We start from the raw sequence: 15,235 nt of genomic DNA on the forward strand, positions 1-15,235 counted from the left end.
CTCTCACTCTGCCCACAAAGTGTGGGAAATTTCCATCTGCTGTCTCATTAAAAATTTTGTCATTTCTGTCGACTGAAAATGACATAACACTTGCTCAGGGCTCAGGTAACGACCAATCACAGCTCACCTGTTTTCTGAAGCTGAGCCATGATTGGTCGTTATGAGCCCTGAGACACTTTGATGTCATTTTCAGTCGATAGAAGTGACAAAATGGCCGCCGCCTGAAATGGCTAAAAGCGGGTGGGATTTTGCTGCTTAACTCACATTCCACAAATTCAATAATAATCAGAATTTCATGTTTCAACTGGTGGGCCTGCACAGAACATATTCTGGAAAAAATCTGTTTGGGTTGACCTCCATTTTAATGTGTGGCCTAGTAAGATATGAATGACTATTCCGAAATGTTCACATTATTTTGGTGCAAAAATTATCAGCAGTTTCTGAAAGTATTCACATTTATTGATTATTCTCTTGGTGCAAATTGTGAGTGATTTGAAAATTCTTAAAAATGAATGCAATTTTAACAGTATTATGAATCCGTTTTTCATTGACACGTGCAATTTACAGATCACAGTGGATCTTTGAAATGAATGCGCCTTATACAAAACAACTACATAAGACCTAGAAGTCATTTAGATTTTGCAAACGCTCCTAATGTTAATCTTGAAATTTTCAATCTCAATTGACTCATCACACCACACAAACTAAAGTGGAACCAATTCAGAAAAAGGGTGCAGTTGTCCATCTAAATTGTAAATCTATACCGGTACATAAAAACACAAATTGTGGTACTACATGAGCAAAACACAACATTTTTCCACCATAACAACCTCTTATAAACTGAAGCCGTTGACTTCCATTTGTCAGTATTCAGTGTCTGAAAGTATTTGACCCTCTGTGTTGCATTGCAGGGGAACCTTTGTGGTGTATAAAGACGGGGATATGAACCATCCCATGGTGAAAGAGCGGATCTGGGAAAACAGCGACTTCAACTTTGACAACGTACTGATGGGCATGCTGGCGCTCTTCACCGTGTCCACGTTTGAAGGCTGGCCACAGTAAGTTGCCACGCTCACTTAGCTAGCGGCATTCTTGAGTTCATGGCATGTAAGTGCGCTCATCTCCTCCTGCGTGAAGGCTCCTGTACCGCGCCGTGGACGCCAATGCCATCAATCACGGACCCATTTACAACTACCGAGTGGAAATCTCCATCTTTTTCATCATCTACATCATCATCATCGCCTTCTTCATGATGAACATTTTTGTGGGCTTTGTTATCATCACCTTCCGGGAGCAAGGAGAGGCTGAATTTAAAAACTGCGAACTCAACAAAAACCAGGTCAATTGCGCTCCTAAATAACAAAGTACTAAAGTCAAAATGTTTTTTTTTACGGTTAGCTATCATTTTAAATATTGACTATCTATACAAATCATTTTGTGTCTCTCTCTTTTTACAGCGCCAGTGTGTGTATTACGCTCTGAAAGCTCAGCCCATCAAAATATACATTCCCAAAAATCCATCCCAGCTCAAATTCTGGAGGATTATCAACTCCAGCCAGTTTGAGTATGTCATGTTTGTGCTGATTCTGGGCAACACGCTCACGCTAGCTGTGCAGGTAATCACACTTGGTGGGACTCAGCTGGTCATTTTCATCCGTTGCCGCGATTGGTCAAAACCAAAGTTTGGTAGGCGCGCACAAGTAGCCGCGTCGCCCAATCAGCGCAAAGTATTGTACCGAATGGCCCGCCTTTTCCGAACAGATCACATTGGAGCAGTCCCAGATTGATACTGTGGAGAAATCCTTTGAATGATTCACGTATCAATTTGGCTCTTGCCAGGTTAAGAGTCTGAGGATTTGGTTTTAAGTATATGCCGATACCGAGTCCCCATTCGATACCTCGGCAATACATTAAGAAAATAAGAACGCACATCCAAACAATATCAAATCGATATAGGAATATACATACAGACATACTGTATACACATAAATGTGTATATCTTATGTATTTATATTATTTAGGCCATTCCACCAAATCGGTGCCAATTGCTTTTTGGAACACTCTCAAAATAAACTAAAGTCCTATCTTTTTTTCAGTTTTTTTTTTCCTCGAGCTCTAAATTTGAAGATACACATATTGACCATCTCAAAATGTCTATTGGTCTATTTCAGACATGTTTTTTTTTTTTAGTGTTTTTTTTCCCTAACTGGAGGTTTGATGTCATCCACCAGCATTACGAGCAGTCCAAGCTGTTCACGTCGGTCATGGACATCCTCAACATGATCTTCACGGTGGTGTTCACTATCGAGATGATCATTAAGTTGCTGGCTCTGCGGGCTCACGTGAGCTTTCGCCCGTTCACCAGTGCAGCACGCGATCACCTGAATCACGTTTGACTCGCGCCTCTTCTCCGTCTTCCTCCGCAGCATTATTTCATTGATCCATGGAATTCCTTTGACGCTTTAATTGTGGTGGGGAGCGTGTTGGACATAGCAGTCTCCGAGTTAAGCGTAAGTCTGTCGACTCACGTCAAATGGCATTTCTTAGAGCATCATGTATACAATACGTGCATTGAGAAGTGTATTATGAAAAATGAAATATATTAAAAGCACGTATTTTGCGCATATATATACATATTTTGTCATACATCTGGTTAGGAAGTGCGTGGCCCTATATGTGGCCCCCCAATAGGACTGGTGAAAAATTGTGGCCCCCTCCATCATTTAAATTGCCCATCACTGGCTTAGAGCGTGAAAAAAAAAACATATTTCTTCCAGACACGAGAAATGTTCACAAGTCAGTGTGACCCGCTTCATGTTTAAGCATCAAAAATCGTTCAAACAAGAGAAAATATTACTTTTACCCTTCAGTCAATATCTAGTACATTTAGTGCAGGTGTGTTCTGGAAACCCTCGCTGTTCTATATAGCAAAATAACACAAATGTGTCAGTAATTGACACCCTTGCCCCCACCCCAACATTTTTTTTAAATATATAATATAATAATTAATTATATTAATGCTTTAAACTGCGAATATACCCCAAAGTATGTGTTTGTTGACAACTCGCTCGACTGAACCACAGCCGCTACCAATAAGAACGTTTTCAATGACCTTAACTGAATAAGTCATCGAAAACTTGCATCATAGAGCATGGATAGGGTTTCTCTTCACTGATTCATGTCGATCTGTCTCTCCGCAATCGTTTTGGACCCCCTGAAATGTGACTCCAGGGAGGAGGAGGCCACGGTGAGGTAAGATGCGAGAAGAACCCTTGTTTGCGCGCCGTCTCTCGTTCCAGCGTTGTTTGACGTTCTCATTTCATTGGTCGGCAGGGGAAAGGCGAAAGCGGCAAAGTTTCCATCACGTTCTTCCGCTTGTTCCGAGTGTTGCGATTGGTCAAACTGCTCAGTAAAGGGGAAGGCATTCGAACGCTCCTCTGGACTTTTGTCAAGTCCCTCCAGGTCAGGAGAAATCAGGTGGAACATCTCGACATGGTACCAAATGCTCTCTTGTCAATGTTTTTTTTTTTTTTTTAATTTCCCCGCTCAGGCTTTGCCTTACGTCGGTCTGCTCATCGCAATGATCTTCTTCATCTATGCCGTCATAGGTATGCAGGTGAGTCTCTGCAATGATTAAATCCCTTCACAAGAGTTGCATTTCGAGTCAGCTGCCTTTACGTTGACAAACTGACGATGGATTGACACTCTTGCGTCCATTCTGCCAGACGTTTGGGAAAGTGGCCGTGGACGACAACACGCATATCAACAGAAACTGCAACTTTCAGACTTTCTTCATGGCTGTTCTGGTGTTATTCAGGTCAGGCTTTGTTTGCAGTCTTCAAGTTGTTTAAAGAGAATTACATTTTCTGTATTAAAAACAACCACATAGCTTTGCCTAAGCAAAGCCATTTTATCTTAATGCTAATAAACAATTCAAAATGCCATAGATTGGCTAATGAATAGCATTGTGTCACAGAGTTATGACTATAGTATTTTTAGAATAGAACTACAGAGATCGGAGAATATTTACTGTTGAGAAGCTGAAAATTTCAAGGATTTGGACAATTTTAAAGTAAACAAGGTCTCTAAACGTTGAATTGATTGTCAAAAAGAATTGATTAATTTGATAATCGATTAGTTGTTGATTAATTGTTTCGCCTCTATAGTTTGAATTGAAAAAATCTTTGTTCGGGCAGGTGTGCCACCGGAGAGCAGTGGCAGGAGATCATGTTGGCCGCGCTGCCCGGCAGACGTTGCGACCCCGAGTCGGACACCGAGCCCGGGGAAGAGTTCTCCTGCGGGAGCAATTTATCTTACATCTATTTCATCAGCTTCTTCATGCTCTGCGCTTACCTGGTGAGTAAGGCTTGAACTCTGAATAAACAATCTGTTGACCTAACTTTAAACTGTTTAGTACATTAACATTAATTTGGCTTGATTTAGCAATTGGTTTCCTGATTCTTTTTTTTTTTTTTTTTTTTAAGTAAACCAAGCTCACTAATGACCGTGGTTTAAAAGTGACGGATCTTCAATCCGCCCAGCTGCCCTGTCTAAAGGGGAGGAACTCAGTGTGGGGCCGGTATTATGTAAATTAGCGACACTGTTTTACATCCCGTCTAGCAGAATTCCGAACAGCTCGCTCACAGACACATTTGATCAAATTGGCCACTCGCGCAACTTTGCCTTGCTTGTTTAGTGTCACACTTGGATAGTCAGGCACTCCAGAGATCCAAAGTTTATCTCTTGTCCGTTCCCGATCTCTGTGTCCAGATTATCAATTTGTTCATTGCCGTCATCATGGACAACTTTGAGTACCTGACAAGAGACTGGACCGTACTGGGAACCCACCACCTGGACGAGTTTAAGAGAGTTTGGTCCGACTACGATCCGGAGGCCACGTAAAGACTGTTTATATTCTCGCGGTGGCTTCCTGTGCCGTGGTTATGTTTACGTTTGTTTTGTGGCGTCACAGCGGCCGCATTAAGCACATCGACGTCATCACAATGCTGCGGAGGATTCAGCCCCCTCTTGGTTTTGGGAAACTTTGTCCTCACCGTGTTGCTTGCAAAGTAAGTTCTCGCTTTTAGCGCAGCATCTTACATTTTCGACCGATACGTCCAAATCTGGCTTCTTTTGTTTGCGCTTTCTCTCAGAGGCTGGTTTCTATGAATGTGCCGCTGCACCCCGATGGGACGGTCACATTCAACGCAACTCTGTTTGCTCTGGTGCGGACGTCCCTGAAGATCAAGACCGAAGGTTCAAACTCTTTCTCTACACTCAAGAATCAGAATCGTATGGAAAATGAACGATAAAGGGACTGCCAGTGGAGCGAGGCCAGAGTAATAGTTCATTATGCTCCCTCTTACATGTTCCAGAGAAGGTTGAGGGAAGACTGGCTGACTGCTAAATTTAAGTAATCCATGCAAATTGTGTTTACACATTTGCAAGTTTATATGGTTCCATGGCCAAGCTTGTAAGTAAATATGTTCAAACGGACAGACTTAATGATTTAACTGACGGACTGATTGACGGACTGACCGTCTGACAATTGCTTTTCGGTTCGTCACGAAAAATGACGGCCTGACGAATGACTAACCGGCAAGTTTCAGTAAAATGCCCACTTCTGGAGATTACTTTTGATGATGAACTGGTCCGGATGACGTACGTGGCACAGTTGTGTCCTGTTATATTGTCTCCTTCTTAATGTTTTTGTACCTGCTATGTGATAGCGGTGGTATTAAGAAGTCCTAGCTACAAAATGCACAGTTATGTGTTGTGGTATTTATTTCCATGTTGAATGTCGAAAGGATGTGTTGCTTGTGCCCCCTACAGGGCCCATCGATCAGCAGAACGAAGAGCTCAAACTAATCATCAAGAAACTCTGGAAGCGGACCAAGCCCAAGCTCTTAGATGAAGTCATTCCTCCCCCTAGAGGTACTTTGAAGTATTACACTAGCGTCATGGGTTTTTCAAGGCAGCATGCTTATGAATGAAATGTGAAACTCATGTAAAACCCTTGCAGTAAAAGTCTTACTTTGACACTCATGCTTGTCAAACGCTCCTTTTCCTTCCATTTTTAGGGGACGAGGTGACTTGTGGAAAGTTTTATGCCAGCTTTTTGATTCAGGACTATTTCAAAAAATACCGCAAGAGAAAAGAGAGGGAACGGAAGTCTAAAAAGAAGGACAAGGCCGCCTCTCTTCAGGTAATTCTAGACCTTTGAATAATCTTTTTTAACTATAGGAGCTGGGGTATTTTACGGGTAGCACAAAGTGATTGACTACTGATGACTTGAAATTAAAGCGGAAGTCTACCAAACATATTTTTCTTCAAGAATATGTTCCCAGCAAGCCCACTAGTTAAAACACGGCACTCTGATTAATTTTGCGTTTGTGGAATATTAACCATCTCTGTGGGCAGCCATTTTGTCTTCTGTCGACTTAAAATGACGTCACAACTGCTCACGACGACCAATCGTGTTTTCTGAATCTGAGCCGTGATTAGTCCTTTTGAGCAGTTGTGATGTCTTTTTCAGTCGGCAGAAGACAAAATGGCTGCCCACAGAGATGGCCAAAAACGAGTGGATTAACACTTATTCCACAAACGCAATATTTATCAGAATGCCCTGTTTCAACTAGTGGGCTTGCATAGAACATATTCTTGTAAAACAAACGTTTGCGTTGACTTCCGCTTTAAAGCTATGACAAAAACTTGTGCTGTGTTTGGGGTTTCACTGCTAGAAGACATCATGTTGACAATGACTGCGTTTACATGCCTTACAAATGGACTGTCATGGTAAATCCTAAAACCTGAATATTAGCAGTATTCGGCTTTTTAAAAGCCATGTATACGCGCGAAATAACCCGCATATGCGGTTATTTGGGTTTTTAAAATTCTCAATATGATGCCTGGGTTACTCCCTTTCCAACCCGAATATCTATACAGCAATCAAAATATTCCGAATGGACGCGACATTCTGCGCATGCTCAACCGCAAGGAATCTTGGTCTTTGTAGTACAGGAAGTGCTTGTATGCGCACTGTTTGGCGCGCAACCCACTTTTAGTGATAAACAAAACATGGCGAAAGCTAGAGTAAGTATGACACCACACGAGGAGGAAACCGTCTGCTTCATTCGTGCGGTGAGTGACATGAATATAATGTGTTTTATTGGCGGAAGCAGCAAGCGGAGATGATGTAAATTGCGTCATGCCGTCCGCGCGTCGCCGTTTCCATCGGGTTATTTAAATGTGGTCTCTCCGCTCAAGCCATGTAAATGGGTTATTCCGAATGACTCAGAAATCTGAATTTTAACCTTAACCCGAATATTTACTGCATGTAAACGTAGTCATTGTGTCATTTTTCATTGGTGGTTTGTTGTAAGATTTTTCTAATATAAAATAGGTGCCTTGTCTCAGTACAGGTTGGGAAACACTACTTTAGATGTCTGGAAATGAAACTCTTTCCGACAGCAAACTTAATTAATCATTGTATCTCCAATGAGTGAGAAAGTGTGTGTGAAGCAACAACTGCTTAGCTAATTTAATGAAAATGTCAAATCAGCTTAATGATACTGCCAATGGATACATATTTTTTTTCGATATCTCCAGAATATCAACAGCACATTAAGCCAAACAATAAGATTTATAGAATGAACTCACCCACCAAATTAATGTTTTATACAGTGAATCCCCTGATTTACAGGATATTGGGACAGAGCCCCGCCACAAATAGCAAAAGTCTGCAAATAATTTATGCCACGAGAGCAACAAAGCACTTGAATTGGCGATTGGTATTCCGTTTGCAGTCAACAAAACTGTGGTCCATAAGAACTGACTAATCAACAAAATAGCCACACTATGCATCTAGAATGTACACAATCATGAACCTATGTTACATAACTCAATTCAGTTCTTCAATTATTCAACACAAACAAACCACCTTTACATGTGGCTCATCGATAACATTAGCTACTAGCCTAAATAGCATGCTAGCACAAACAGACGTGACATCGCACATGGGCAACAAATGTGGACTAGTACTTTACACAAATGGAATAATCATTAAACTCTCTTTTTGATAATGACACACAACAGTAAATGTGACAGAATACAGGCAAATTGAAACATAAAAGTTGACTACAGGCCGCTTTTGTAGCTGCACCAGGAGGGAAGCAAAAACAACCTTTGTTTCACTTTGTATGAGGTGCATTCAAGGACCGCAAACAAAACGAAGCATCTCAAACACAGATGACAAAACACCATCAGTTAATTAAACCTAACAACACCACCAGTCATCCACGAGATGACGGCAAAGTAATACTGCTTTGGCCAGAGCTCAAAAAGAACACATTTCAGCGAATAACAAAGGATAGCTTCACCCAAAAATCAGTAATGAGGCAAATTTTTCAAATGCTGAACCATGAATATGCGGACTATTCACTCTAGTTTCTTCAGTATATATATCATCTTGTATGTGCTTTCACAGGGGTCACCTCAGTTTTTTCTCTGTCCGTAGCAAGGTCTGCGGACGCTGCAGGATCTGGCTCCAGAGATGCGCCTGGCGATGGCGTGTGACCTAGAAGAGGAGGAAGGCGCGGACGAGATATTCGACAGCGAGCACGGAACCTCGGTCACCGCCACGCCTGCCGGCACCCCTATGCCGCCCATAGAAACGCTGGTGCAGCAGACCACTGTCGTCATGGAAGCGGACACCGGCCCAGACGTGATCACGCAGCAGGTGACGGCTCTAAGCGACGCCTTCCAGACGAGCGGCTCCGAAGTAGCGGGAGAGAGTGTCATCACAGAACAGCCAGGAAGGTCAGAAGCTCTGCCCAGCAGGTGAGTTTCCACTGTCACACTCTCTCACGCTCGTTAGGTGCCACCGTGATATAAGTTTAATTTGACCATGCGTGTCACTCAAAACACTATCTCAAATCGTCTTTCCCCAAGAAATGAATGGAAATGCCATTAATCCATACCAGTGTCCCTAAAAAAAAAAAAAAAGTATTTTTTATTGAGAACAATAGCACTGTATTATATTGTGCTTTATAAAAACAATGGCTGAACAATTTTGAAAAATGTAATTGTGTTTTTCCCCCTCCTAAATATTGCAAAAGCGACAATTTGTGGAATATGATTAAGAGTTAAGAAGCATAATCCTCCCATTTTAGACAACTCAGGGGGCGGCCATTTTGCTACTTGCTGTGGACTGAAAATGGCATCACAAGTTTTCAGGGCTCAGGTAACGACCAATCACGGCTCACCTGATTTCTGAAGCCAAGCCAGGATTGGTTGTTACCTGAGCTCTGAGTTACTGTGATGTCATTTTCAATCGACTGCTAGTTACGAAATGGCTTCCCCCTGAGATGGATCAAAACGGGTGGATTTTGCTTCTTAATTCGAATTCCACAAACACAATATTAATCAGAATATCAAGTTTGGACTAGTGGGGCTACATGTTATTGTAAAAATATTTGGGTTGACTTCCCTTTGAATGCATGATTATTTTTTCAAGTTCCTCTTCCCATGTATTTTTTTTAACCAACACAAATAATGAATTAATCTGTAAATAATACATAGTAATAATAATAAATAGTAATAATAAACATGATCAGATTTATTATACATAAATGTTTTGGTCTTATAGGTAGGCTTTCCCTTAAAATATAGCATCATAAATGCATCATAACCACTTCAAACATGTATGCAGGAATAGATGTTCCGATTGTATTATTGTCACTTTTTGTGTTCTGTGGGATGATTGTGGTTTTTTTTTTAATGTGAAATGTTCTGTGAAGTGCTTTGTTTCAGCTGCAGCTGTTGTGAAAGCACTATATAAATAATATTTGTGACAAAGAGGTATCTGTTCCAATCACTCTATCAGAGGAAAATCTGAGTTGTACAAATAACTGGAAACTCAGGAGAGCCATGACATCAAGTTCTTTTCAAGTGTATGTACACTTTTTGATCGCAACTGTATCTATCTCTGTTAGAGTTGTTAACTTACTAAACACTTTGACTTGCATTCTTTTAAGCGGTCACTACAACAATTTGACAAAATTTGACCAAAACGTGTGGCGTAAACATAAATCAGATTACAACAATAATGCAAACAAATCTGAGGCCTTATCACTTCAATTTTTTCGTGTTTCCTCAAACAATGATATTGAAATGAAACATGTCGACCTTACTTCTTAAGACACTATAAATCAACAACAGTGGTTGACTTGACTTCTCTCTACTTACGGTAAGTATTTTTTTTACATTGTGGTGTCAGCCGCAGAGGATGAAAAAAGTAACAAGCCTAAAGTAAGGTGCCTTCTGAAGCAACTCCTTTTTGCGCTTGTGAACAGGGCCGATTCCATCAGCGACCTGCCTCCTCCCCCGGACACAACAGAGTTCATAGGTCAGGAGGCAATGGCATCCACAGTGGCTGAGCAAGTTCCTAACTGTGAGGGAGATTCCGCAAATCTCTCATTTGAAGACCGGTAAGGAAACCGTCCATTGAGAGGAAGCAGTTTAAAGTCCATAGAAAATCCCTCACATTGGGCAATCGTTCAGGAAGGTTAAGGTGGACTTAAATCGAGATGTCGACTTAAATTTTGATCACGATCGATCATGTTTTTCTGACGTTAGGCGACGTTAAGCTTTTTTCACGCGCACATTAAGCGTTTTAATCACACAGCACATTGTTCAAATTGATGTTTTGCCTTATATTCAGAGGTGGGAATTCTGTCAATTCTGATGGAAGGTCTGTCAATCCATCACCAACTGATCGTTTTGCTGACAAATGACGGGAAACTTAAAAAAAACTGACGGACGAAGCACCGATGGAAGTCGTTTTACGTCCGCCACTGTAATACTCACTAACCGGGTCCGTACCAATGGACCTTCTCAGTCCGTCAATGACGGGCTTCCGTTTTGCTGACGACTGATGGAAACGCGCACCACGTGTGTTTGTACACGGGGGGGAAATTACGAAATTTGTTTAATAAGGCATTTCAATAAATAATTTTTAAAAAAGAACTGTAACTTTGCGATGACGGACGTGTGGTCAAAATAACGATGACAGACTGAAGATGACAGATTTGGTCGGCTTGAAATAACGACAAACTGACAATAACTTATGGCGAATGCCAAATAACGGACCGGCATAGTTTACTGACCTCTGCATATATTACAAATCAAATCAAATACCATTGCGCACCAACATCAGCATAACACCACCCCACAAACAATGTTCACTCACTAATTTAATATGCTAAAAATGCTCGTTTATTTTGCTGTTATTGATTAAAAACTGTATAATAGTAACCATGTGGAACCCAATTACCCCTGGCGGTACTCCTAACACACTTTGTAAATCATTGTAATACAGTTTTCCCCGTTGAATCATAAGCTTTTCTTCCAATGGTCCCGTACACTGTTATATCATAGGTATGGGTATCCTGTGTCCGCGTCTCCTTTACCACCCGAACCCGACTTTAACGGGCAGAACCTCGATGGAGCCGGCAGCGTTGGCGAGATGTCGTGTGACGCCAACGACTCGGCTAACTGTTACAACGGAAGCGCAGTGAATGGAGGAGGGAGTGTTTCTGGGGAGCCCTACCCTGTGCATGCATATAATGGCAATGGATACTTGACTTACAATGAGAACGGCGGCAGCATCGTCAGCGCCGGCAACGGCAGCACTGTGAACGGAGGTCACGCAGCCAACGACTGCAATGGAAGCAACGCGCAGTTCGTCAGGAGGAGGCTGCTACCTTCCATACCTAAAGGTGACCCTCTATATATATCTCTATATATATATATATATATATCTATATATATATATATATAGATATATATATATATATATATATATATATATAGTTTGTGCCTTTACAGTATAGCACCAGTATAATATAAACTGATGTTCACACTACACCTGTGTGCCAGAATTATGTTGTCGTGAGGAACACTTAACAAACAGCAAATTTTTGTAAGTTTACACCTCTAATTGTAGGAGATAAACTGTCTTTCATATGAATTAATGCTTCATTTGTATTTACCTCAGTATTCTACAATGCATAGCAGACATAACTGATATTGTTTGTTGTAATAACAATTCATTGTTGAAAAATCCATTAGAAAAGAACCTTGAAAAAAAATCCTCACTCCTATCGCAATCGCAATTTTTAGGAATATAATCGTAATTTGATTATTTTCCCTAATAGTTTCAGGCCTAGAAAAATCAGCAAAAATAAGCGTTTTGTTTTGTTGTTTTTTTTTTTTTTTTAACGTCATTATCGTTGCCTTGTGTTGTAATGTATTAATGTATAAAATCAATAAACGAACAAACAAATCCACACAAATTGGCAAAAAAACAACATCTGAAAAGCTGAAAATATTAGAGTAAAAGCTCTAATATTGGCCAATTAAATCTGCCATATGATTAATCAATCGGCCCCAAATGTTTTATTTAATGTATTCCTTTTAAAGCTTTTGTTTAATTCAGATGCAACTGCTTGTTGTTTTAGGTCGTAAGCCCACCTTTAACCTCCAGTGCCTGAGGCCTCAGAGCAGCGTGGACGAACTTCCCATCCCAGGAAATTACCGAGGCAACACATCCCCATCCAGGTCCCGTCTCCAGGTAAAACCCGCACGTGCACCCCCGATGTTCACTTGCCGCCTTGTTTGAACTGTGACATTCTGCAGTGCCAGACGCAGCACAGCCTGGACTCCCGACCCAGTAGCGTGTCGTCGTTGTCGTCCGTCTCGTGGGCCAACAACGTGGCGGCCGGCAACACTCCCGGTCCCGGGTCCATCGCCCCGTCGGGTCACAGGGGCAAACTGATCTACACCCCCATGATCCTGGTGGACGAAACCACAGGGATCAATCAGCCGCTTTGGGGTGACGGCTCAGCCAGCCTCCCCGTGGGAAGCCGTCCCGGCTGGTACTCTGGACAAACCGGGACCTACGGCAGCTTGAGGGTACCGCCCGCCAACCAGGGCTTCGTTGACAAAGGCAGCGCAGACAGTCTGGTGGAGTCGGTGAGTAGGAATTGTTCAACTCATAATAATCCCACATATTCACAATCGCCGTTCACTTTTTGCGGCTTCACTTCATTGCAGATTTTTTTCCCCTCATACACGTGTCACGGGATTTTGTGGTGATTTGTTACTGCAGTCTCACGTAGCAAGAAGCACGGAGCCGAACGGGAGGAAAGAGTGGCTTAAATATAATATTTGGGATCATTTCACACTTAAAAAGAAAACATGAAGTGCAATGTGTCTGCTGCAAAGCGGAACTGGGTTCGCAACGGCACGTCTCCAATCTAGTAAACATCACCGCCACTAGTCAGAATGAATTGTAATCCCTCCAGCAGGTGGTCAAGGATAGACGCAGCTGCCAGTGCACGACCAGTCGCTTGAGATTACTGCTACTGAATAAACGGTAACAAAATACAGTAAACACCGAGTAGACGGCTTGCCCACGGTCTCAACTGACGCTGTCGCTCAACGTTTAAGCCAGTTAAGAGCCAGTAACGTCGACACTCTCATCCGCTGATTTTTACGTCGCTCAACAGGTTTAGCCCCGCCTTTTAAAGGCACACACACATTCAACATCAACATAAAGATTGCGACCCCAAGTAGTAAAAAAATAATACCGGCACCTCACATTTATGTGTGTATATTTTGGTACCACATGCATGAAGCTTTGAATATATATAAATAGTCAAATGAATATTTGTGTGCTCTTTGGTCGGTTTCATGTATTGCGGGTATGGTCTGGAACGTAAGCCCCATGATAAACGAAGGTACTACTGTATTCACCAGTTTTTTTTCTTTGGAACCTATCCCCTCATATTCGCTGAAAAACTCTGTTATTTATTTAGGTATTTGCGTTTCTGTGCTCTGAAACACCCAAAGATTCCACAAGACCGTGTCAAACTCTTACTGAATAGGAAAGTAGTACATTAATTGCTTCAAAGAAAATATATTCAAGTGAAAGAAACCAGCAATTCATATCAGAAAGAGTATTTTGCATACAACCATGGAAACATGCTGTACATCCTTGTTGTTGTTCTTCTTCAGATTCTGATCTCCGAGGGTCTGGGCATCTACGCCAAGGACCCCAAGTTTGTGAATTTTGCCAAGAGGGAAATCGCCGAAGCTTGTCACATGAGCTTGGACGAGATGGAGAACGCTGCCGCCGACCTGATCGCCCGCGGGCCCAGCCAATCCGTTTCTCGCTTTGAGGACCAGCTGGCCGACGAAATGAACTGCGTGATTTCGTACTGAATCGGACGGATGGACGAGAGGCGAGGTGGAAGGAAAACGCGCTTGCTGTCGTTTATGTCCGAGGGTCAATATGTTTGTTTGTTGTTTGCTGAGTATAAACCGAAAAGCAGCCAGCCACGCCTGACACAATGCAAATTAGTGCAGGGGTGGGCAAAATACGTCCGATCCAAGCCAACAAGCATTTACGTGTCCATGAGTCCTGGAATAATGGTTGCATTCATTTAACCAAAAATGTGTTACTTGAAATGTATGTAACATATTTTTTTTATGTATTTCTAGTCATTTATCTCATCGAATAACTAATTTATTGTAAATATGACCATAAAACAATTTAGTCAAATAAACAATTTTACACGTACATGTATTTTTTATTTGATTACATAATTATTATATTTATTATAAAAGAAGAATTTTCACTTGATTTTATGTACTGTATATTACATAGATGCTCCACCTTTTTATTTTCCAAATGACCTGCCCCATCTGTCTGTTCTAGAAATCAAATTACAAAAGTTTGCCCACCAGTGCCGTATATTCAGGCATTACCTTGGCAGCATGATTGTGTCAGAAGCCAACAAAGACTTTTATGAATAAATAGAATGGCACTGACCTTTTTGGTTTTGCATTGGACTGTCATTTTGTACTGTACTTGAATGACCACTTTACACTCTAATGTGCAGCTGCAATCGTCAATTTAAGAGTTTCTATTGCATTTGACCTCAAATACTTCGGACTACTTCAAAAGAAGTTTGGGATTTGATTATCAAGTGTAATTTCGGGATGAACCTAAAATTGACTATAACCTTTACAGCTGAACTTAATTTGACCTTTGTTGTACTTTTGAATGCACATGTCCAACTGTTCTGTGTCTCAATACTTTTTAAACAATCCAATCAATCCAATCCATTTTATTTATATGGCACATTTAAAAAAAAATGCTGTTACAAAGTGT

At 41.4% G+C, this 15,235-nt stretch overlaps 1 protein-coding gene across 1 annotated transcript in view; it reads left to right on the top strand.

The window, feature by feature from the left end:
• Positions 1-14,893, top strand: part of cacna1fa (calcium channel, voltage-dependent, L type, alpha 1F subunit a) — a 33,917-nt gene extending 19,024 nt beyond the window's left edge. The window contains exons 27-47 of the mRNA XM_086031798.1: positions 912-1,058; positions 1,138-1,339; positions 1,458-1,616; positions 2,232-2,342; positions 2,427-2,510; positions 3,232-3,252; positions 3,334-3,462; positions 3,551-3,616; positions 3,726-3,817; positions 4,197-4,356; positions 4,771-4,898; positions 4,973-5,069; positions 5,154-5,256; positions 5,833-5,934; positions 6,081-6,205; positions 8,516-8,838; positions 10,353-10,487; positions 11,437-11,777; positions 12,519-12,631; positions 12,697-13,032; positions 14,077-14,893. Coding sequence (XP_085887924.1) covers positions 912-1,058; positions 1,138-1,339; positions 1,458-1,616; positions 2,232-2,342; positions 2,427-2,510; positions 3,232-3,252; positions 3,334-3,462; positions 3,551-3,616; positions 3,726-3,817; positions 4,197-4,356; positions 4,771-4,898; positions 4,973-5,069; positions 5,154-5,256; positions 5,833-5,934; positions 6,081-6,205; positions 8,516-8,838; positions 10,353-10,487; positions 11,437-11,777; positions 12,519-12,631; positions 12,697-13,032; positions 14,077-14,283 — 3,181 coding nt within the window. The 3' untranslated portion in view covers positions 14,284-14,893. The remainder of the gene's footprint in view (positions 1-911; positions 1,059-1,137; positions 1,340-1,457; positions 1,617-2,231; positions 2,343-2,426; positions 2,511-3,231; positions 3,253-3,333; positions 3,463-3,550; positions 3,617-3,725; positions 3,818-4,196; positions 4,357-4,770; positions 4,899-4,972; positions 5,070-5,153; positions 5,257-5,832; positions 5,935-6,080; positions 6,206-8,515; positions 8,839-10,352; positions 10,488-11,436; positions 11,778-12,518; positions 12,632-12,696; positions 13,033-14,076) is intronic.
• The last annotated feature ends 342 nt before the right edge of the window (positions 14,894-15,235 follow it).

Source organism: Filicampus tigris, chromosome 1, assembly GCF_054856515.1.
Source record: "Filicampus tigris isolate MCC_2025a chromosome 1, RoL_Ftig_1.0, whole genome shotgun sequence".
NCBI lineage: Eukaryota > Metazoa > Chordata > Actinopteri > Syngnathiformes > Syngnathidae > Filicampus > Filicampus tigris.